At 37.0% G+C, this 24,305-nt stretch overlaps 1 protein-coding gene across 1 annotated transcript in view; it reads right to left on the bottom strand.

The window, feature by feature from the left end:
• The window catches only part of lrriq1 (leucine-rich repeats and IQ motif containing 1), a 140,969-nt gene that overhangs the window by 9,844 nt on the left and 106,820 nt on the right, over window positions 1-24,305 (bottom strand). Inside the window, exons 23-26 of the mRNA XM_052030327.1 lie at window positions 19,738-19,836; window positions 11,606-11,735; window positions 1,357-1,417; window positions 827-947 (exon numbers count right to left, since the gene is read on the bottom strand). Of these exons, the coding sequence (XP_051886287.1) occupies window positions 827-947; window positions 1,357-1,417; window positions 11,606-11,735; window positions 19,738-19,836 (411 nt within the window). The remainder of the gene's footprint in view (window positions 1-826; window positions 948-1,356; window positions 1,418-11,605; window positions 11,736-19,737; window positions 19,837-24,305) is intronic.

The following is a 24,305-nucleotide window of genomic DNA, read 5'->3' as shown; positions in this document are numbered from 1 at the left end:
GAGGCATATTCAACAAGGGGTCATAAATTCTATAATGATCTAAATGGAGAAGGGGATACAAGGGATCCTTAATTGGTCTTCTAGCAGTCTTGGTTCTGTCTCTTCACAGAAAGTCAAAAAGTCAATGAATGTAGGTAACCTGAACAATAGCATTTATTTTATAGATCCCTGAATAAGGTATAGTACTAAAAGATGCTAAATATGGTCAGGTCTTCTTTACCCTTCTAGGCATTTGGCACATGTCTAGAAATATAAATTCAATACAGTTCCAATCAAAAACGCGTCCAGAATATAAAATTTGTATTGTTTTGTTCTTTTAAATGTATTTTAGGTTTGAAGTGATATTTGAGGGCTTATTTTAAATAATATATACCAAACTGATTCCAGAACATATTTTTCTGTATCAGCTCTTTTCTGTCTTGAAAAATATTCAAAGAGTATATCTTCCTATTATGAATATATGTATCTGATACCTATAAGAGTCATCCTGAAGAACAGACACTTTAAACCTTTATCTTCAAATTATAAACTGGTAAAGTGATAAATAAAACCATTTATTGTCTGATTGTACCAGAACCTCACAGTGCACTTACATCTGTCACTTTAACATTTTGAGTGGTACACAGATTATAATTTCTAGTACTTAGTGAAGTAGAGATATATTACAGCACATACTTCAAATATAATTTAATGCTGTACTGCTGGTAAAAAAAAGTGTTAGGGCTTATTCAGCTTCCAGAAAGTAACTAAATTTCAAAAGTTCCAATATATCACAACAATTTACATTACAAGTAGCAGTTCTGAAGGATCTGGAATGCTGACTTACTTGTAGATCCTGACGAATGCCAGCGACTAACCTTGACTCTGTTATTTTGTTGGTTTATAGTACTGCTATTGGTTACGGAGACCAAGTCTAAGTCGGAGCTTTCTCTGCCTACAGGACTTGCCTGAAGTCACAAAGCAAAAGTAAATTATTTGTTCTGCATGCAAGTTGTTAATTTTTTGAACATGGAAACAGTTTATGCATTGCGCTTAAATACTGTGACTCCATGGGCATTAAAATATGCAAGTTATTATTGGTTCACAGTAGATTATTCCAGACTTCTGTTCTATGAACTGTTAAAACTCCAATATCAGCATTCTGAAAATTAATCCTCAAATTGATCCTAACTAAAAATCCTCCATTTGCAAAATGCAAATAGTTAAAATATAAATAAAAGGAATAGTCACTTCAAATAAACATTTAAAAGCAAAACTGAACTGCAAATTAACTAGGAATGATATAATATGTCAGAACCCATGCTTATTGAATTCCTTCTGCATCAAACTGGTTTAGAGTTGGAAAAAAGTTCTTACCATGAGTTGAACACGACCACCATTCAATACTTCTGGGTCCATCTCTGGCAAAAAATGATGACTGGAAAAAAAATACAAACGTATGAGAATAAGATTCACATGGTATTGCAAGAATAGATTTTAGTGAAGCACACAGTTTTTAGCTTCCATTAATATATGACGTGGAAATAACAGTGTCAAAATAAATGCAACCTATCACGTTGTAGTCATTTAGAACACAATTACATTTCATGGCATAAATCAGTGATGTTAAATTCCACGTGTAATACCGAATTGATCCATTTTTTGATGTCATAGTAGAAAGCTTCTTCTACTGATTAAAATGATCAGTTGGATGTTTCCAAAGCAAAACTGCGTACAATCATTGTTTGTTGAAAGTTTAATTTCTCTTAATTTTACTTTCTTTTCTAAATTGTAATGATCTAGATCTTACAATAAGATGCTCTGTAAAAATACAATTGAATTCAGTGCATTGAAATTACATAGAGAGAGAAACTGTTACTGGACTGTATTTACTGTATGAGAAAAAAAACATTCTAATTGGAAAATGAACCAAGCACAAGTATCAATTGATTCTGCAACCTAATAATTCTATAGCAGTCACCAGCTTATCTATATCTACCAGCTCACATGTTTCAAACATACCTGATATGGTTGTTGAAACTAAAAGTATTAAATACTGTAGCCTACTTTCAGTTTAGATAATTGCAGAAATGGCATTCAAAATCTGTGTATGAATCAACTCTACTTTTCTATATTAGTGAAACGTGAACTCAAACTATAAAAGCATCATTTGAATATTGTTCACCCTGAATCAGGTATTCATGCAACACTTCATATTTTTATTTATGAACTCAGTCTATTGCATCCTTTTAAAGTGTAATATATCCTAATGAAACTGACAATGCTGATTAAGGGTATACTTTTATTGAATCATTCAAATGCTGCATATTTGAATTCTGAAACAATGTGTAAATTATCATTATTATTATCATGGTTCATTTGCACACTGCCTTTTTATTTTTTTAAATACTTTATATTTGTGTAAGTATGTTCGTTTTATTTTATAGTTATAATTGCTCTTATCAATTTACCATTTTGGTTTTTATTAGGCAAGGGAGTGCCATCATAATCTCGTTGTGTTGTTGTTGCAACAGTACAATGACAAATAAAGAAATAAAGAAATAAAGAAAGATAAATTATATGAATATAATGATAAAATGAGTTGCCTCTTGAATAACTGGTCAATTATTCCAGTTAGTGAAAATTCAACAATTTTTATTAGACAGGCAGTTTAATGCATTTCCACATAATGCATGCCTGCCATTCAATGCACTGTTGGGATAAATGAATACAAAACAAAAACATACACTGTAACAAAATGCACATGATCGCTCCCAAAAAGCCTGAGGGGTGGTAAAGACATTTTATACAGCGTGTCTAATGGCTTCTTAGGACCAGTTATGGCAAGCATTCAGCTGCAGGAAATTGTAAAAGAAAAGTTATATTCTGAGTTCTAGCTTTAGATTAAGAATCAGTGTGGGTAGGGTGCAGTTGGCTACTTATTTACCTCTCCCACCAAGAATGATGGCCTTTCATGGTTTCAGGCCATCCTACTAGCACTCTGTAACCCCACACCTTATTTATTTAGAATTACAGTGTGCAAGAAGAGAACTTACCCAGATGTAGATTTAGGGCATACAGAGAGAAATATTCCCTTGAGAGAACCAATCTGGCAAATTCATGTTAAAAATAAACTAGAATATAATAGAACGGTGGCAAACACATATAATCAAGTATGCAAAACAGTATTCCAATCATTGTTATATCTCTTGAAAAATGTGCTGCTGATTTCAGTGTGAAAAAGGTAAAGTGAATCTGTTTAGCTTGCTCAACTAAATACATTTTGATCCAGAAATGAAGAGTAAAGGAATGCAAAGATATTGAAAGTATTATTCATTTACAAATCACTTCTGAGTATTTTAGAAAAAAGACCTTGTTTGCTAATGAACTGTACCCAAACCAAAAGAACATCATGTCAAACCATTAAATATGATATATTTATCTGTCAACATGCTCAGAAAACTGCCAATGAGTCTATTTGTAAATCCATTCTTTCGACTGTGGAAAGAGCTGGCAAGGCCGTCAATTATAGCGATCCTTAAATGGTCTAAGAAGGTATGGTGAACCTTCTTCTGGAAAACACAGACACAAGAAATTCTGCAGATGCTGGAGTCTGGAGCAATACACAAAAAGTGCTGGAGGAACTCAGCAGGTCAGGCAACATCTATGGAGGGAAATAAGCAGTCGACGCTTTGGGCTGCGACCCTTCATCAGGGCTGGAAAAGGTAGTGGTTTGTTACAATGAGTTTCCTGCTAGGCTCCTTTAGGGAGCAATTGAGAGGAAATAATATTGTTGTGACATTGGGATATTTGCTAGACTAGTTGAGGTCACCAGACTTTCTATCTTTGAGGAACATGAATTGGGTTTTGACAACAATCTGAACAGCTTTGTGTTTTTTTATTATTCCTAGATTATTAGAAGACTTAATTCAATTCCTGGAGTGACCTGAACTCATATTCCCTGGGTTATTAGTCAATGCCTCTAGATTTTTTGTCCAACAACATCATCCTTAATACAATATAGTTTACCACAGCTAAATAGATCAGGCTTAAGTAGAACTTATAAGCAGTGTTAACTTTTCCTTAACCATAATACATTGTCTAACTGGTAGATTTCACTCTGGAGATTTTCTTCTTGAGCAGTTCAAATCCCTTCATAAATATAGAGGATAAGAGTACTTCCATATTCCTTCACACAGTTTTCCTCAGTTGTAAGTAAAAGTTGTCCCCAAGTTACAGCAGGGTTCCATTCTTGTAAACCCAGCCCCAAACTGAGATCCCACACAGCAGAAGATGCCTGCAGCCCACAGCAGCAGGCAAATCCACCCTGTGGGTCTCCCAAATGATGGTTCGTATGTATGGGCTGTACTTAAGTTGGACGTTTGTTACCTGGGGAAGACCTGTACCTGAAAAAGTTTTTATTTTGCCAGGCTTAAGAGAACATGCTTCTATCTGTAATAATTGAGTCTAGATATTGGATGGAATACATCTTATTTCTGTGGATTTGTGATTCAATTTGAATAAGAAATAAAACCATAATGAAAATTATGTTCTTATATGGTTCCCAATATTCCCGCCAGATCCCGTGTCTTGAGGTGCCTGATGACTTGTCCACCCAGATCTTACTTCCATTATTTTCCTCTGTGTGGAACACATGCTGAAGTAGGCCTTCACAATGCTTATGAAACCTGCATCAGGTCAACCAGAACAGATGTTAGCTTTATTGGGTCCAAGGCTAGGAACCCTCTTAGGTAGGTTCCTGTTAAGTAATGTACTTCCCTGGTTTTCCTTTGGATTACCTCCACTCTGGTAGCAATCCTCAATTCCCTTTCTCCAACTCCCATCCTAATCTGTGACCATTGTCCCAATCCCCAGCCACTGGCATACAATCCTACATGTCCATTCAAATACACCCATATGTGATTTACAATAATGCCAGACATATTGCAGAGTCAGTAAGATGGTAGATACAAGAAGTGCTTGAACATAATTGACAGGAAATGATTCAACTAATAACAACTTTACATTAAATTACAGACCATTGGTGGCTGAGATCCTACATAAGCCTGACCAATTTCCTTGCCTTTAGTCCATGTCCCTCAATATTTTTGGTTAACAGAAGTCCAAAATTCTCAGATTTATATCAACAATTGACTGAGCATTAATTGTAATTTATAAAAAAACAGCTCCAAACTTCTACTACTCTTTGTTTGTAAAGACATTACCTAACTTTACTCCTGAAATAAATGTCCATAATTTTTAAAGTATGGTTTAGTCCTAGACACCTTTACCAATTTAAAAAACTGCTCATCATCTCTACTCTGTCTCCTACAATGCAGTCACTACTTTGACCCGGCAAATTAACTACAGGATGTCACGTTATGGATATCTGTAAAAAAAAACAAATGGATTCCGTTTTTACAGATGTCCGTAAGTTGATTTTTTCCATAAGTTGGAAAATCCACAAAAATCACTTGATATGATAACCATAGTACCTCCACAGTATTGTAATGAATGGCATCAAAAGCAGCTAAGACTGAGAACAAAGAACAATTACTAAAAGCGGAGAGAGAGGGGAAACTAGTTCTGCTGTTTGTATATACATACGTTGGGCTTTTGAATTTAATAATATGGGAGATCGCTCAGATGTACTTGTGTTCATTATTTGGGCACTCGTAACCCAGGGACAGCCTGTACCTTAAATTCTTTTGCTTTAACTTTGACAGTTTTCTATGATGAACTTTATCAAATGGCCATGGAAATCTATATAAATAATAGATGTAGAAATTCACAGTCACTGCATGAAAAGATTCAATCAGGTTCATCAGGTATGACCTATCCTTTAAATATACATGCTGGCTATCTCTGATCAGATGAAGGTGGTTAATTATGGACTTTAGTAGTTTCCTGATAAGAAATGTAAGATGAACGTCTAGAGTTTCTTGGTTTCCCTCCTTCAGTTTTCTAAAAAGCAGAATAACTCAACCAATTTTACAAACTAAAGGAATAGTTTGTATATCAAGAAAAGTTTGGAAGATTACAATCTGGACATGTGTAATCTTCTCATCTTGTTACCTTGAAGACCCAGGATGGATATCATTTCATTCTTTAACATTCTTTAATGCCATTATACTTTCCATTGCTACTATTTTGTTTACATTAACTTTGTTAGGTTCCATGCCCCTCAGCAATATCTGGAATGCTGTGTTTTCATCCTGTACTTAAATTATTGACTTAAAAATATTTTAATTTGTCCTCATTTCTTCACTTCATTCACATTACCACCATTATCACTTTTCACAGAGTTCACATGACTTTTTATCATCCTCTTTTTAATAATATTCTGTTCATTTTCATACCTCTTGCAAGCTTCTTTTCATACTCCCTTTCTACAGTTATTACCTTCTGTTTTGTCACCTTTCATTATCCTTTATCATTTATCAGGATCTGTGCTAGCTTTTGCCTTTTTGTATACCTTTTTTAAGTCAACTGTTAGCTCTTCAGTCATTCACAATGTATTTTTTTGACAAACAGATTTCTTGCCCCTTAAGGATATAAACACTTTCTGTGTCACATTAAATTATTGTTGAATGAATTCCACTGATCTTCTCTCATCATGCCATGAACAAATTTGCTCACTTTACTCTAAACAATCTCCTCACTGCATGAAAATCAGCTTTACCCAAATCCTGAACCTTTAGAGCATTTGTTTTGCCCCTTTTCCAATGTTACATTAAACTTGATCATTTATTATCAATATTGGATAATGCATCCTTACCCCGTAATCCAGATCTGGTGTTTTACTTATTAACAAATCTATATGGTTTACTCCCTTGTGAATTGTTAGTTGCAGACAAATTGTTCTCTACTTAAGCCACTCTGCTCTTATGCATTCTGCAGTTTCACATTCTTATCCAGGAGGACAAATACAACTCTCACTACACTATTAAATACTTTTCAATTCTTAATTCTACCTGATGTCTCCAGTCTATGTTTTACTGTTGATATATCCTCATTTATCAAGAGATTGATTTCCTCATATCATTTTCCCTATTTGCTGTTAACCCAAAGCATTTACTCATGACTGTCTTGGCGCTGTTTTGGCTGAGCCCTCTACCCCACCATCTCTAATCCATCATCATCTCTAAAATCTGCAAATCAACACTTACACGTTTGAAGTCCTTGTGAGCACTCTATTTATCTTTTCCACTTGCATCTTGGACCCATTCCAATTCAAAAATCATTCCTAAAGTTTTGATTCCATTTTGGCTACAAATGGAAACTCTAATCCCTGCACCTATCAAACTACCAAATGTTCAGTTTTGTAATTCTCATCATCTACACCAACAAGCACATGACTCAGGTATAATTCAGATATTATAACACTTGAGATCCTGTCTTTAAAGGTAACTATTAGCACCTGGTACTATTTAAACAGGATTTTGTACCTGCCCTTCCCCACGCTGTGGGTCCCAACAACCACCATCTCTTTTCTGTTTTCAAGCTGGGTTTGAGATGTTCCTTATCCTGACATCAGGTGGGTCACAAACCATGGTCTCTCAAATCTATTTCTGAAGGATGCTGCTTATCCCTGTAATTACTGAATTTTCCACAACCACAACATCACAACTCTTCTCTTTCCTATTCTGGGTAACCTCCAAATCAAAGATGCGATGATCAGTTTTTTGGCTGTCATTTTGATACCCTTAATTCTATTATCTTCACAGAGAGCAAGTACATTGCATCTGTTGAATCAGATTCCTTTCAGGAAATCCTTTCAGTATCCCACTCTAGCTCCTTTTGTCTGTAAACCATCAGTTATACTGTCCTGATCTTTTAATCAGGCATAACCAAGGTGACTATTCAGATACTTTCTTCCGTCATGAGTCGAACGAGACTTGCTATTTAATTCAATGTACCCGAGCTGGAGCAATTCAAGACAGAGGTTATTTAATATAGACATTTTCAGTCAGACAGTATCATAATCCATAAGCTTCCTCTACAGTTTAGCCACACAACCTGGGCTGCCATACCTAAATTTTTATTATTGTTATTTCAGTTTGTGATGTTATTTCAAGTTTTCTTTTCTTTTTTCAAAAAACACACTAATTTGCACAAAGCACTGAAACAATGATCAAGACATACACTTCAAGCTTACACAAACCATTACAAGACTTCCCGTAGTTTGCGGTCCCACAGATCAGTGGGAATTGTACACCACAGCCCTTTGGGAGTAGCGAAAGGTCTGCCACATGTGGGCCTGGCTTACAAAGATGATAATTTTATTCTCCCTCCAACAAAAGCCTGCACTGGTGCCAAGAGGCCAACTCAGATAGTTTGCTTAACTGTCTCTGAAATGTTACGCTCCCTCAGTCTGGAACTGGTGTAAGTCACCATCCCTCATGTTATTCACAGATGTCTCCCAAATTCTATTCTGCAGCCGCTGGAGGAGGTCTAGAATTATAAGGATTGGAACTATCACAAATGTAATATCATGTTATCAGGAGAATATATAAATTAGTGTGTCAGAATTTGCTGATAGTGGTGAGCTGCCTGAGTTTGAGGTTGGCCTACGTACTGAGTACCAAATGACTGCCATTATCAATTTGCATTCCCAAGTTGGCCCAATGCCCAGTGATAAGGCTCTGTGCAGTATAATGTTGTCACATGGATGGGGAGGGAATGGGTTTAGGGGGTGGGAGGGATGGCTGCAGAAGAAGTCTTGACCAAAAGACGGAGGAAAAAACTAACAGTTAACCAACCCAGCTGTGAAACCTGAAAAAAATTAACATTTACAAAGCATTAACAATTATATGATTGAATCATAGAATCTCAGAGTTATGATAGCACAGGTGGAGGTCTTTTGGCCCATTAGTCCAATGCCAGTTCCTAGAGTTGTACCATTTCTCCCCTTTCCCCACTCTTTCCCCATAACCCGAGAGACTAAATAGCCTGGTTTTCATTTTCCTTTGAGCAGAGAAGGCTGAGAGACCCCCAACTTTTTATTTTATAATTAAAATTTTTATTTAAAATTATAATGGACAGAGGTAGGTCAGACAGCTTTCCCCTTAGCTGAGCTCTCCATAGCCAGTGGATATTGGTTTCAGGTAAGGGGTTGGAGAGACAGAGAAATCTGGGGCAAAAATTTCTACACCCTGAGAGTGGTTGAAATCTAGGATGCACCACCTGAAGGAGTGGTGGAGGCAGGTATTCTCACATCATTGAGATGTGCAATTGAAACACATTTCTTGGAAGACTATAGCCTGATTAATGGAAAATGGGATTAGATAGGTAGGTAATTGATGGCTTGCAAAGGGCCTGCCTTGGTAATGTATGACTGTGATTAATGCCCAAACTATTCACTACAACTCTAATTTTCACAAACACATTGTACTCCAATACCAAGACTATCGTTGAAGACTGCTACCTCCCTGGCCCATCAAAGCCAGCCCACCAACACCTCCCACCCCAACTAATGATGCCTTCACCACCTGATCCTCAATGAAACCAATTCTCACAACCATCCTCTGTCAACTGGAATCAATCATGTGCCCTTATCCCAATTGCCAGGCTTTTCTCCCACAACACCCAGGATCTGGCCCTAGCCCAAACCTACCCAATTTTCCACTCTTTGACTCTTGTGCACAAATGAATTTTCTAACAGCAGACCTCTAAAGTCATCCTTCTCCCAAATCAGCCAATTTCTTGACAAAAATGACTTTCTTTATTAAAACAAAAACATTTTCTTACAAACACTGTTTAATTCTACCTGTCCAGTCACTGAATGGACTGTGGTCAAGAAGGGATGGTGCTGTTACACTGCAGAATTAGTTACAGTGGGAATTGAAACTGCCAGGCACAACTGCTAAACTTGCAACTGGATACCTGGATTCAAAGAATAACTCTAGAGCAAAGTGAGACTCTTTACAGGTGACATTTCACTTTACTCCTCTAATGGATTGTAAACACAGTGCAGTGTCAAACTTGGTTTACTGAATGCCCTGAACATACCTGGATATCCTGGCCTCACCTCATTTTAGGTGTTTAAATCCTGCATCATTTAAAGCACAGAAGCAATTCAATGGTGATACCTACTGAATCTTGCAGGTGTCTTTTATCACAATTTCCTCAATATAGTTGACTTATTTACCATGGGGCCATTTATTGTTGGAACCATGAAATGAATGTACATCTTTCAGTATTTCAGTCACTGTGATTTATCAGGTGGTTTACAATTATTTTTCAAACATTCAGAAGGAGCAATGGATATCTAAAAGAGTTTCTGGTTTCAACGTCAGCAAGACCAAGGAATTAATTGTGGACTTCAGGAAGGGGGAGTCAGGAGAACACAAACCAGTCTTCATTGAGGGGTCCGCGGTGGAAAGGGTGAGCAGCTTCAAGTTCCTGGGTGTTAACATCTCAGAAGATCTATCTTGGGCCCCAACACATTGATGCAATCATGAAGAAGGCATGCCAGCAGCTCTATTTCATTAAGAGTTTGAGAAGATCTGGTATTTCACCAAAGACTCTTGCAAATTTCTACAGATGTACGGTGGAGAGCATTCTGACTAGTTGTATCATCGCCTGGTATGGAGGCTCCGATATGCAGGATCAAAAAAGACTGCAGAGGGCTGTAGCTCCATCATGGGCACAACCCTCCCCACCATTGGGGACATCTTAAAAAGGCGGTGCCTCAAGAAGGTGGCATCCATCATTAAGGACCCTCACCATCTGGGACATACCCTCTTCACGTTACTACCATCGGGGAGGAGGTACAGGAGCCTGAAGACCCACACTTTACGTTTCAGGAACAGCTTCTTCCCCTCGGCCATCAGATTTCGGAACGGTCCATGACCCCATGAACACTACCTCGTTATTCCTCTTTTGCGCTATTTATTTTTGTAACTCATAGTAATTTTTAGGTCTTGCACTGTACTGCTGCCACAAAACAAAAAATTTTATGACATACGTCAGTGATAATAAACCTGATTCTGGTTGGGATTTTTCATGTGTTCTCCATTTGCCTAAAACTGTTTCATCTTATGGACCAGCAATTTTCTACTTTATCTTCAAAATATTTGTAACTGTCCTCGCATACTTAGCATTAACCTGCTATGATGAAAATTCCAATTTTGTTTTAATAAGAGTATCAACTTCAAATCTTTTCAGCTTCAGTGATCACAAGCGGTTAACAGTCATTATACCTTAGCCCGGAATACGACTTCAACAAAGATGATAAAACTTGGCCGAATAATGTACAGTCATAGTGACATCTGTTTCATGAGGCAGAAAGCTCATATTTTTGAATGAATCATTTGACATATCTAGGTCAATAGCAGTTACCAAATAGCATTTCTTAAAGCAATCATGCTGTTTGTATGGACAATAAATTTAGTAGATTTTTTAATTGGCTAAAAGTAATGACATTGCAGATCATCAGCGGAATATAGAAGAGGCCTAAATTTAAATGAAACTGAGAAATCTGTCAATCGTCAGTGATAGGCAGCCAATCACACAGCAGTTTTATATTGTGTTAAGTTAAATATCTATCCTCATCCCGTCTCTCTACACAGGAATCATTTATCTCACTCATGTAGCAAAATTAAATAAACAAAGAAGATCTCACTGTTTCTTATTTCTGGAATTAGTTTCTTCATAGTTGGCAACTTGTGTGTGAAGCCATTGATAAGTTAGTTCTCTGCTTGTTGGTAGCAACTCCGCTGAGGTTGTGTCTTGGTGACTGGGTTCTTCAGGCACTGAATGAAAAAACAGAATAAATTATGACAACTATCTCCTTCAGTCAAGGGCAAGCAAAATACTGAAAAAAAACAGCTGAATACTCTATAGCAGAGCCTTAATTATTGGCCATGATCCCTATATTACAGCCAGGAATAGAGATTTCATTGAGAAAATCATCCATATTGACATCCTTATACTAAAATTAAGTAACTGCATTTCATTCTTAAAAGTAGATTTTTTCACATGCAAAAAATGTAATTAACATAGCACAAAAATGTTTACTTAATATTAAATGATTTTTAACCTGTACATGTTTGAAAGAAAACTCTGCAGAAAACTAAAAAATAAATGCAAGTTTTATTAGGCAGCTGATGTTGAGACATTTGATGCACGGCACTTAGAATAAATTTAAAGATGTAACTCTCTGATCAAAAGAGGGGTTTTCCCCCCAAGGATTTCACAGCCAAAGAAATGAAATGGGAAAGGCAGAAATCCATATGTGATCAAAGTTGATCTTATTCTTATCAGATTTGTTCTTAGTAAAGCTGCTTTTATTTAAACTGATATTGGTAAGAATAAATGGCCTCTGCACCCCTTTATCCTTTGTGCTGACTGACACATAGCATCTGGCTTGCATCCCTTCAGTGATTATGCCTCCTTTTTATTTTTAAGAATCTTTATGACCAAAATTACAAAATTAACATGATCAAATCAATGAAATGTCCAGATCCTTGACAAGTATACAGACACAACAATGAATTTAAATAAACAGCTTAGAATTCTCATTTGGCAGGACAGGATTATGTCATTGGCATTGAGACTTCAGTTCCCTTTCTTCTAAATCCAAACACAAGTGGCAGAAAACCATGTAATTAACTGAAGGCTAACTAGACAGTTGACTGAAAGAAATTCTGTCAAAAAGCTTTGGTTTTATATTCTTTTTATGCTATATACTTTGAATCAGCACTATTCATTTTTTGAAAGACAACTGGATTAGCAAATTTAAGTATATATAGAAATAGTATATATTTCTAACAGAAATAAATGTGCACATAGACTTATCATGTGGATCTCTCAGGGAGCTTGTACAATCGGAGGTCACTATCTCTGCAGCAGAAACAATATCGTGATATTAAAGAATGAAGGCATTCAGTGCTAAGTTAGTGACAGTCATTGAGGTCAAGACCATCTGCCATTAATTTTCTCAAAAAGGAGAATAATGGACAGTCTATGCATTGCTTCAAAACTCCCTACTGAATAAACAAGACAAGGTCATCTGCAGGTTAAATTTTGTCCAAGACATTTTCAAATACTTGTGAAGAGCACCACTACTTATTCTAATAGACACACTTCTATGGTTGTTAATCTAAGATCTTTATGTATTTATCTATATGTATAAAGAAATAATTTGAATAAACATTCAGGGTATAGTAGTTAACAGGCAACTGGGTTGCAACAAAGACATTTTTGCAGCTGAAGCTTCATTCCCAAAAATGTATATTGAGAAAAATTTCTGGATTAACATCTCTGAAAGTGGTTCTGGAGAACTCTAAAGCTTTACATCGCACATTTTAACATTAGTGGTTGTATAAAGATTCTGAGTTCAAGGATGCCTTTTTAGAATGAAACATTCTCACCTCTTATATTCACCCTGGCACCAGCAGAATAATAATGTTCATTTATGATTTGAGCAATTGGATCATATTAAATGATTAATGCATCTTGAAATAACTTTTTTGCTACTTTTATTAAAATTGTTATAACATATTCCAAATTATGTAAAATATTATTTTTCACTATCAAGATAAAATCATATTAAATCAATCATCTATTTTCAAAATTATACGAAAGTTGCAAAAACATTTTATTTCAATGTTCAAAGTGCAACATTTAACGAATGGTGCAGTGGGAGGAGGTGGTGGTAGATGGTCTTGGATTGCTGATTTGTAGCTAAGTCTTATTTATCAAAAATAATAAAGGCATAATAATAAAATTATAATGTATTATGTTTATTTACAAAAATTATAGTTAATATGATCTTGTTTTTGGTAATCAACTGATTTTGCTGATCTTTTTTTTAGCCATTTCCATCAACTGAAGTTTGGCATATTTTTGTAACTAAAACAGGAAATCTTGCTCTGATCTGGGGCCATCAAAACACCTGCAGGGAGATTTCCATGTTTATTTTTAACAAAGCTTAGAAAAGAGTCTAAATACTCTGGCACCTCGGAAAACTTGCTAAAATTAACAGCTCAGTGGAGATCAAAGCCTATCATTCAAAGGGAAAAAGTGTAGGGCAAAAGTGGACATTGGCAAGTATTTGCTTTATAAAATTAAACTAACTGCTTTTAAATAGATATTCTCTCAGGTGGTATTGCAATGATTTTGCCTTGCTTTATTCCTTAATGTGAAAATTACAGCATTTCAAAATCATAACAATCCACAAATAACACATTCATGCATCATATGTAAAGATTTCCGGTCTATGAACTTTCATCAGAATCTAGAAGATTACCAACATATAAAAGTTAACTCTATTTCTCTGATCACAGTTGCTGTATGCCCTGCTGGCTACTTCCAATATTTGTTGTGTAATTTCTAGGTTTTAATTATGAGGTTAAATCCCACAGTAAGACTATCCAGGTGCCACTATTAAAAGCCAACTTTTCTTAAAATAACATGAGCTAGTCTACAGTGCATTAATGAAATGGACAATGGAACTTAATATTTGCTAACTTCACACCTTTATTGAAATGATTGCTTGTTCACAGGGAAAGGTTCTAGTTCTGAAGTCTCGCTAACTGAAAGCTGCAGCATAAAAGTCTGACTTTAACCCCATGCCCAATGAGAAAAGTGAATGCAGGGGCTGAAATAGAGGATTACTTACTCATTCCCACTGCAGCTTCAGCCGACACTAATTTAATGTCTGGATGTTTGATGCCTCAAAATGCAGACATGAGGATCCTAGGACTCAAATAGGATCTTGATCTGCCTTTAACCCTCAGTCATATGAATCCCAACCACTGCTACATCTACCAAAGAAGAAAACGGCAGCAAGCAAGATCAGTACCGAGAGAGCCCGAGCAACATTGCTTATCTGAATTTTTAAAATAATTGTTTCCTTATGGGTTAGAAAGAATATGAGTGCTTTTCTAGCCCATACACAAATTTTGGACCTCCCCTGTCTCAACAGACTGTGCCCTGGAGTCCCTGAAGGTGGTCTCCAGCCACCCGAAATTCTGCTTCCACCCACCAAGCCAAGTCATTCCCATCGGGTTTTGGGCAAGAGGTGGAATACAGTAATGAATCGCAGGAGTTAAAATCTCCCCAGGCCTCACACAGTGATTTAATGTAAGCATGCTGCTTGCCATCACATCCACACCTAGCATTCAATTTTTGAATTGGGGCTGAAGTATCAGGAAAAGCAACCCTACAGTATTCAGTTGGTCTGACTGCCATATTTCCAAATGACATTATCAAACATGAAATATCAGAAATAAAAGAAAATTAACTATATTTTATAAACATGGAACATCAATGAGCTGGATAAATTTTTCAATAGTTAGTCTTCCTGTATCTTTGAAAAATACTAAATACACTGCAAACTTTCAATCCACAAAGCACTTATGCTTTCCGGCTACATCTTCAGTGAAGATCACATTCAATTGTTTCACATGTCAATTTGCCACAATACTGATGCAGGTTCTATACGTAAATGGTTGGATGATCTGCCACCATCTTGATTACGGAAGAAAAACTATGAGCAATGACACTGCCAATTCATTGAATTAAACATAATAACATAAGACAGAAGCATCAACTTTTTATAATGTTCTGAACCATGCTTTGGTGTCATGTACGATATCTGCAATGTATATTTGTTTTCACCATTAAGGAATGAGGGGTAGAATAGTACTTTTGGTCATTTTGCAAGACATTACACCAACTCTATTTTACCCAGAGTTCCGGTTCACAACAAAATAACACTGAAAGACTTGTATTTACTTATAGCTCTATTCACATCAGTTTCAGGATGTCCCAAGGTGCTTTATAGTAGGCCTTTTTGAACTCTTGTCACTATTACAATATAGTATATTAAAATATGTGGGAGTCAAAATCCTATTAAAAGTGATGTACAATTTCCATAGTCTCCAATTTGATCATATTTTTGTCAATTTACCCAAGTTATACTGCAGGACAAAGAAGTAAAAATATTATGAGGTACAATGGGATTTGAATCACATTTCCACACAACACAGAGCTGTAAACATATGAACCTTTGTTGGCATGTTCCATTTGTGAATTACTTTTAATTTTTACTTTTTTATTTAGGAAAGGCACTATGCATGGTTACTATGGATGGTTAATATAAAACAAAATGCAAATGACATTATAAACCTTCAGAAAATCAGTAACATAATTTAGTTGCTTGGAAAATTAGTACAGGCTTCACTTTAAATTTTATATTTTAGCAAGTGACAAAGCATTTAAATAAAAATCAAAAATGAACAAAATACTATGTGCATTGACAGCACAACTCCTGGAGTGTTTTACAGTTCTCTTAGAGGCAATCCTGTGAACTGGGCTTGCACTCTGCCAGAAAAGTGGCTCTGACCCATAGAGCGCTCCTTGAGATCACCAATGCCTCGGGCCCTACTGCTTTCTCCAAGAAGTCTTATGTTTCAAGTATTAGTTTGGATTTCTTCTGGAGATGATTAACGCAAACACAACACAGATTTTTTCCAAGTTATCCAACTCCATGTGTTTATGTTATTCTAGTTCTTTTCTAGATTTTGCTGGCTATATCTACCTGCTTGAAGTCCCTATCATTTTACACCCTAAGAGAGCCATTAAATCCATAGTTTCACAAACTTATATATTTCACTCCTTGATTACACACAACTGTCCTTCACAGATGTGAAACGAATTGTAAAACAGCTTTCATAAACAAATTTTTCTCATTTCAACACTTTTAACTCTCTATTCTAACTGCTTTAGTATTGGATTTGACAGTTGATGGCCTCCAGTCATCTTTCTTAAAAAATATGCATGTTGCATAATCCCAATCTCTCATTTTTTAAAAAAACTGGCAAAGGCATAGTTGTTGGAGGAGTTTAAATATAAGTATGACAAATCTAATTAAAAAGCTAGAATTGAGTGGGGCATTCATTGCATTGTTGTTCCTGCCCAACCTACCCCAAATACTACACCCTCCCCAAGACCCCATCTTTTTCCCTTTACTGAGCCCCAATATTGAATGTCATCATACTTCCTGTTACAGCCTGGAGGATGAAGCGCCATAGATCATGGACATGTGTATAACAGCACTGAGTGAAGCAGCTGGAAGGAAGCACAATCCTGGAAGGTTGATTTTTACAGTTTTTAATCTGATACTGGTGTGTAATTACTTTTTTTATATAAATTAAGTGAGACATTTTCTTATTGCTGCTGTAGAATATAGGAATTTTCAGAAAATGAAGCTCCACCTTGTAAGATGGAGAGGTTGATCCATAAAATGAAGGAGATTATGAAAATCATTTATAAAGGCAAAATCGTAATGAGACTTAAAATGGCCCAGATCTTGTGGATAAATGCTGAAGGTTTTGAATGGAACCACTGGAGCATACCTCTTTAAATGGAAGCAAGCCCATGATATGCTGCCAAATGTGGAGTTCTTGAATGCACTGACAGATTCCGAATGCTGAATTTGTCAGTTCATTCTATCACAGGACTCCCCATGGATTCCCCAGCATTTGCGCTAGGGAATTACCTCTTGGATCCAGCACCAGATTGAACCTGGCACAGGATCTGAGACCCCACTGAATTTAATGGGGAATGCAGGACTGTTTTTTTTACATTATTTTAGTTTAGCTTATTGTTTCTCATAAAATGTTTTTAAATCTTCTTAGTTTACCTCTTTCAATGTTATAATACTTATAAGTTTAAAAAATTACTTACTTAATTTTAATAGTTTTTAAGTATCTTGGAACTGTCATATATATCTCGTGACTTTTACAATGGGCAAAGCTGACGTGAGGCTCTCTTGGGAGTTCTGAAGCAGAGCTTCGTAGTGCATCACTGAAGCTGCTGGCACTATTTAAATTGTGCCACCAAAGCCCAAGATGCTTCAAGCAAGTTAGGTCGGTTATCATATAGATGTGGCAAGTACAGATGTGGGGAGACAGTGAGTGGAGATTAAGTATCGGGGCCACAAAATCTGGTCTATTATTAAAGAACTATAAATGAAAAATATTAAAAGGACAATGAGAAATTCAAGTGTTTTACAATTATATTTTTTAAAAAATTCAGTTATTAACTACAGTCAGGTACTCATTTCATTTAGAACACATCTCTGAAGATTAGATGCAGATCCCCTATGAATATGATGGCTGGAATGTATTCAGGGAAGTCAAATGGCATGCTGTGCTTGTTTCAATGTCACTTGTACACATTGTTCTGCACACACGAGCCTGAAAGCAGTGTGAACTTTACCCAGGGAGTTATCCTTAACCAGGGAGAGATGCCCTCTCTGGTGCTACTTAAGGGCCCCATCTTATCCACACTGCTTCTGGGGAATCAAGGCATCCATTTTTTTTTGAAGACGCAAGAGCCTTAAGACTGCACTTGTTGATCCATATTTTCCTGAGTAGGTTTTTCTTTAAGTGATCTTTCTCAGTGGACAATCCCGTTACCTGCTCTCCTGTTCCCTTGGTGCTGATATCCTCCGCTTAACCCTCCTTCCCAGAATCATTCCCATGTCCTGTCACTCTTGCTCCGCCAAGTGACTGCCCAAGCCCTACCTGCTTATTTTCCTAACCAAACAGCCCCACCCAACACCTCCACCAGACACATTTCTCCAACTGGCCTCCTGTGACCCTCTTTTCCTCTCCACTATATAACCAGACCCCTCTCAAGGCCACTTCCTCTACAATCTCCAGTATTCACAATAGTTGTAGATTATGGATGAAAGACCTTCCTTTTGTAAGGCCTATCGTACTGTGCATAACTTGATCTCCTGCATGGTAGAACATTGCTGCAGAAGATGCTTACACAATACTGATACTGGACCCATAAAGGACATCATTTTTACATTCCTTTCTAAGTCAAAAATGACTTCCCCTTCAATAACACTTGCCTTGCTTGAGGTTGGTAAAGACTCTAATCAATAGGTTTCAAGGATACCTCCAAGACTATTAAGACTCAGAACTACTGAAGGACATTTTATTTGATGAACCCCTTACCATTCTGGCTCAAGTTGAGCTGTGACTGTGCTGGAAGGCTCACATATTTTTATTTCCAGTTGTTCAATATGGTTTATGGTACACAATATCGTGGTGTTGTTTTAATTCTCTCATGCTATTTACGTTCTATACTACTGGTAAATATTGAACAAGGAATAAATTTACCCCATATGTTCGAGTCAAATGTTTTCAATGTAATAACAGGAAGGACAATAGATTTAATAGTTTAGTTTTATGTTTAATGAATTGAATTTATAAACCAATGTTAGGGGAAGATGTATTTAAATCCAACAGTTTATCTATTAAAGAGGGATCAGGTATAATCAAAGGTATGCACGGTGGGCAAGATCGAACCACAGTTTATGTTCGTGTTCTTTGAATGCATCCTTTCTCCTGATAAAAGGCTGTTAAAACTGATAGTCCAAATTGTATATGGAAAGTATATAACAGATGCAAGAATGAATTATATTGAACTTTTAACTCATTTACAGTATTCACATTATTTCTACTTATGTCAATGACTTCATAAAATATTACATAAAAGGTAAAGAGGTAAAAATTCATTTTCTTTGGTATTGCAAAATGGTTGACATGCTAATGGGCTTCAATGGAACTGAATACTGGGCAGGAAATGTAACAGGTGATGCGAGACATCTTTCATTGTGGTCCAACTTGATTTTGTACTCCATTATTTAACAACACGAATCAATGCATATAATTACTTAATCCAAGATCTGTCTCTCAAATCACTAGGTTTAACTCTGCTGTTTCTGCTTACCATTAAAATATTTCACACAGTCACGTATCTTCTTTGATGATTTTGTGGGAAGGTATTTATTTTTCTTATTCTTGAACAAAGCCAATCGAGCTACTGGGTCTAGGATAAGGATAGCAGAGAAATTATTCAGCCTGATTCACAAATGAACAAAAAAGACACCGTGATTAATTGCAGTGTGACCTGTTGATTCTTGTAAAGTATGAACAATTTGCTGACCCACTCACCACCCCACTCCTTGCACACCCCCCGTGCCCCAACTACGAGTAAAATAAGGTTGACTGAATTTGACAAATATTACAAGAAGAATTAAAACACGTGGACTCTGAATCCCATCAAATCAGTCAATAATCAGACAGGTCTGCTGCAACAAACTGAACACATTCACCTTTCCTTTGCACACTTCATGCTATGCACTGTCACCACTCTCACCTCACATCTGAGCATTTGCCACCAATTATTATCACTCCTTCCTCACTTTACATATATCATTTTGGGTGGAAATTCACCAGTTCACCTTCTTTATTTCATCTTGCTTCTCCACTTCTAAATATTACCACTACATTACTATAAACCAATGGACAATGTCAGGGAATGGATGAAGTTATGTGCACTTGAAAATGTGGCCCATACCCAAGTAAGGAAGTCTGTAGGTTAGTAGCCCTAGCACAGCCATGAGCTCCAGGTAAGGGAAAGCTGGAAGCATAACCATGCAGGGTATCTGCTTGTTACTTGTCATCTTCCCAACATCTCAGAAATTATTCAGCAAACTTAACAATTACCTGTTGCAATTCCAAGACTTCATCTATTAATGCCCATTTTGTCAAACCATCCTAACCCTTAACCTTTACCCTTTCTTTGGAGGAGGACAGTTCTCTGAAGAATACATCGTCATGCACTCTATCCCCTGCCAGACTGGGATACAAAAGATCTCCACGTGTTGAAACACCCAACACAAATGGCAGAGAATACTCGTGGCAAAGAAAGTCTGGGAGAAAACTCTCTGGGTGGGTCAAAGGTCAGGAGTCTAGCCATGAAAATAAAAAGGCTTGCCTCACACAAAGCAAATGGGGCATCAGCAACCTCTTTATAGCTATGCTGTAGACTCAATAATCAGGGTAATTGTTGCTAAAAGACTGCTAAAGCTTGTGGAAAAGTAAGTAAATGGTGATTTTAAAAGCATGACCAAAGCATAACTTGCCCCAACCCCCATCATTCTGTTCCTCAAGGCAGCAGATGGTGTTGCAGGAGGCTTCAAAGGTCTGGAGAAGCTCTTGAGGATGCAAGGAAATGACTCTTCACCTGTACACCCTGCTGCTAATTTGATAGGCCAGGTTTCTGTTGGGTGGCTGCTATGGCTTTTCCTGTTCCTTTATCCAAGAAAAACTAGTAATAATAAAAAATCAGTTCTTGAAAGTAAGACAAAACTGACGAAAACAAAATCATCTGCAATCTGGAAATCTACTTGGCAAATCACAAAGATCCAATTAGCTACATGCAAGTGCCTCTTTAATTGAGGTTCAGTGTCTCTAAGTGGCTAATATCATCAGATTTTCAAACGAGGATTGAAAACAAAATGGCATTTTTGTCAATTATATGAAATTGGATGGCCTGAAAACATACACAAGGATAAGGATATGTGATTAACTGACAGCAAAGGTTTTTAAACACAGCATTGGAGTTTGATGGATGAGCCACAAAAGGAGAAATAGAGAATCAAACAAAAGAGATCTCTTGTATCCTCTTGGGGATAGTTTGTCTTCCAGACAGACATTCTGCAGTCAGTAAGAATTGGTCAATGCCAGGAATCAAGGCCCATGTCAACAGCTGCAGAATACAAACAGTTCAATGACTGTACCTTCAGATGCCAAGACCAAATGAACTGCATTTTTAGTCTCAGCACCTCTCAGTTCAGTATATCCCCATTACACCATCAATAGGATCTTATTGCAACATTCAGATGCTTTACCTCAACCTTATACATGCAGCATTGCTGCTTGCCACACACTCATATGCAACAGCCTTAAAATGCCAGTACAAACCAAATAGCAACTAACGAGTAAGTTGTGGAGGGGGGCGTGTGAGGAAGGTCCTTCCTGTTGCTGAAGGCTGTTGAATAACCCCAGGACAAGAGAGGAATTGGCTATAGTAAGAGCTCCAAAATAACAATGTCAAATTAGTTTTGCACATTGATTGTCATCATTTTCTACCAGCTCTATAAGCACATGACAAATGTTCATTGTGTTCAACAAACACCCCAAAAATGTCCTGCAAATTTCATGCTACAAGCTTGCTCATACACCAGAATCATCATTTTGCAGCATTTGTAGCACTTTAAAACTGAGGATAATGATCACAATTTCTTGCCAAATTGGACCAAAGTATCATTAGGTGTTGTGCTCATATTTCTGGTGTGGAACTTAAACTAAGAAGTTTCCACCTCAGAGCCAATTGTGGTATCACTGCGCCACGAGTGACATCAGTGATGAGAGCAGCAAAATAACATTTTGATACAAGTAAAGGTGATGGGGCAGTTAAGAGAGAGGTAAAATGCTTAATGAATTGTTGAAGGCCTTTACTATGGCTGCTTGTTGGCTGGAAATGTTGGTTTAGCAAATGGTGAACGTTTGCATCTATACAACTTTGAAGACAATCCTCTTCAGTCATTTCTGGTCTTACAGAATCATCATCTGTGGCTTGTGATTCAAGGAATTATTGCACTTTTAGGGTATAATTCTGAAATAGAGATCAGTCACTTAAATTTACAATTTAAATTAAACCATTAATGTAAAAATGCAAAATAATGAATGAGTTCAGCGGGTCAAGCAGCATCTATGAAGAAAGAAATAAAATTAATGTTTAACGATTACTAGTGTATTATTGTGAAGGCTGGACTTCTTATAAGATATCTTTACTAGTCACATGTACATCGAAACACACAGTGAAATACATCTTTTGCGTGAAGTATTCTGAGGGCAGCCCGCAAGTGTCGCCACACTTCCAGCGCCAACATAGCATGCCCACAACTTCCTAACCCGTATGTCTTTGGAACGTGGGAGGAAACCGGAACACTCAGAGGAAACCCACGCAGACACAGGGAGAACATACAAACAGAAAGTGGCCAGAATTGAACCCAGGTCGCTAGCGCTGTAATAGCATTACGCTAACCGCTACACTACGTGCCTGCCCGCACGGTATATTTGAATATATTCTATATTTGAAACTTTGTTTTTCTATTTTTTTTCTAACATTCGGCACCCTACTTACTCATAAAGCAGAACAGTGCCAATTCAATGACATGTCCATGGATGCTCCAATGGGCGGGTAGCCAAAAGGCATATTGAGTGACATGGAATAAATCCCTTGCCAGCTAATTTTTCCCTCCCTTTCCTGAATATTCCAAGACTTATGAAAGTAATTCTCTTGAGGCATATAAAATATGGTTGAGATACAATGCTGAAATTCTGTTGGGTAATCTTCGAATAATTTCAATGTTTTGATATCTTGTTTTATGCAAGTTACTTTTTTTGCTAAGCCCTAATTTTGTATGGAGACACAAGAGACTGCAGATGCTAGAATCTGGAGCAACACAAGAAAAGTACTGGAGGAACTCAGCAGGTCAGGCAGCATCTATGGAGGGAAATGGACAATTGACATTTTGGGTTCAGACTCTTCGTCTGGACTGGCTTCATCTGGAGAGAATGCAGTGTTCGTATGTTGCAAAGTGTGACAACTTTAGGAAACTTAGGGATAAGTGAATGAGTATTGAGTAAAGAAGTGTGTGCAAGAATGCTGTGGAGCAGATACATGTTATTCAGGGATTTTATTTGACATTGTTATCAAATTACAAATGGAGGAGTGGTACCTGGAGCATTATGTGTGCAATGATGAACTTGTTGGGAAGTAGGATTTCCTGGCGCATTTACTGAAGCTGACCATGTGGTCTTCTGGCATGGTGTCCAGATCGTTTGGGCATCATTCTTTGCCTTGACATTTTAGGCAAATTCTACCCACTGTTGTTGCATTTCCTGGGCTCAAGGGTGTTTGAGGTGCTCTCTCCTACTCTTCTATTCTGAATGTCAAGTCAGATAATTAAGGTGCTCATTTCTGGGCTTGGTCTGCCAATGTTTGATTAATCATTCCCAAACAACTGGAATGACTTCCAGCAATGGTTACAATAAGTGAGCATCTCTCTTTTAATAGGTGTAGGCATGACTTCAATAAGTACCAGTAATAGTGAGTTGCTGCTAAACACTCCAGAAATTGTTGTCTGTGATTTTACACTAACGCAACATCTAAATTCAGTAATCATTCCATGATGTGATTACATGAATTTCAGATGTGAATGGCTCCAGGTCAATCAGAATTAAGTTCCTCATGTATTGCTATTCTAACACCTGTTTTCCAATGCATTCAAATTTCCATGCCTAGGAATCATTAATGAGAGAAAGGAGAGAGAACAAGAAGATGGTAAAGAACTGGACTAGAAAAGGTTAGAAAAATTAGTGCAGACTGCACATGACAGAACTTTCAGAGCCATAATTAAATTAATATGAGAAGAGCAAGGACGC

Source organism: Pristis pectinata, chromosome 15, assembly GCF_009764475.1.
Source record: "Pristis pectinata isolate sPriPec2 chromosome 15, sPriPec2.1.pri, whole genome shotgun sequence".
NCBI lineage: Eukaryota > Metazoa > Chordata > Chondrichthyes > Rhinopristiformes > Pristidae > Pristis > Pristis pectinata.
The sequence above is the reverse complement of the archived record's forward strand: the minus strand, read 5'-3'. Positions and strand labels throughout refer to the sequence as shown.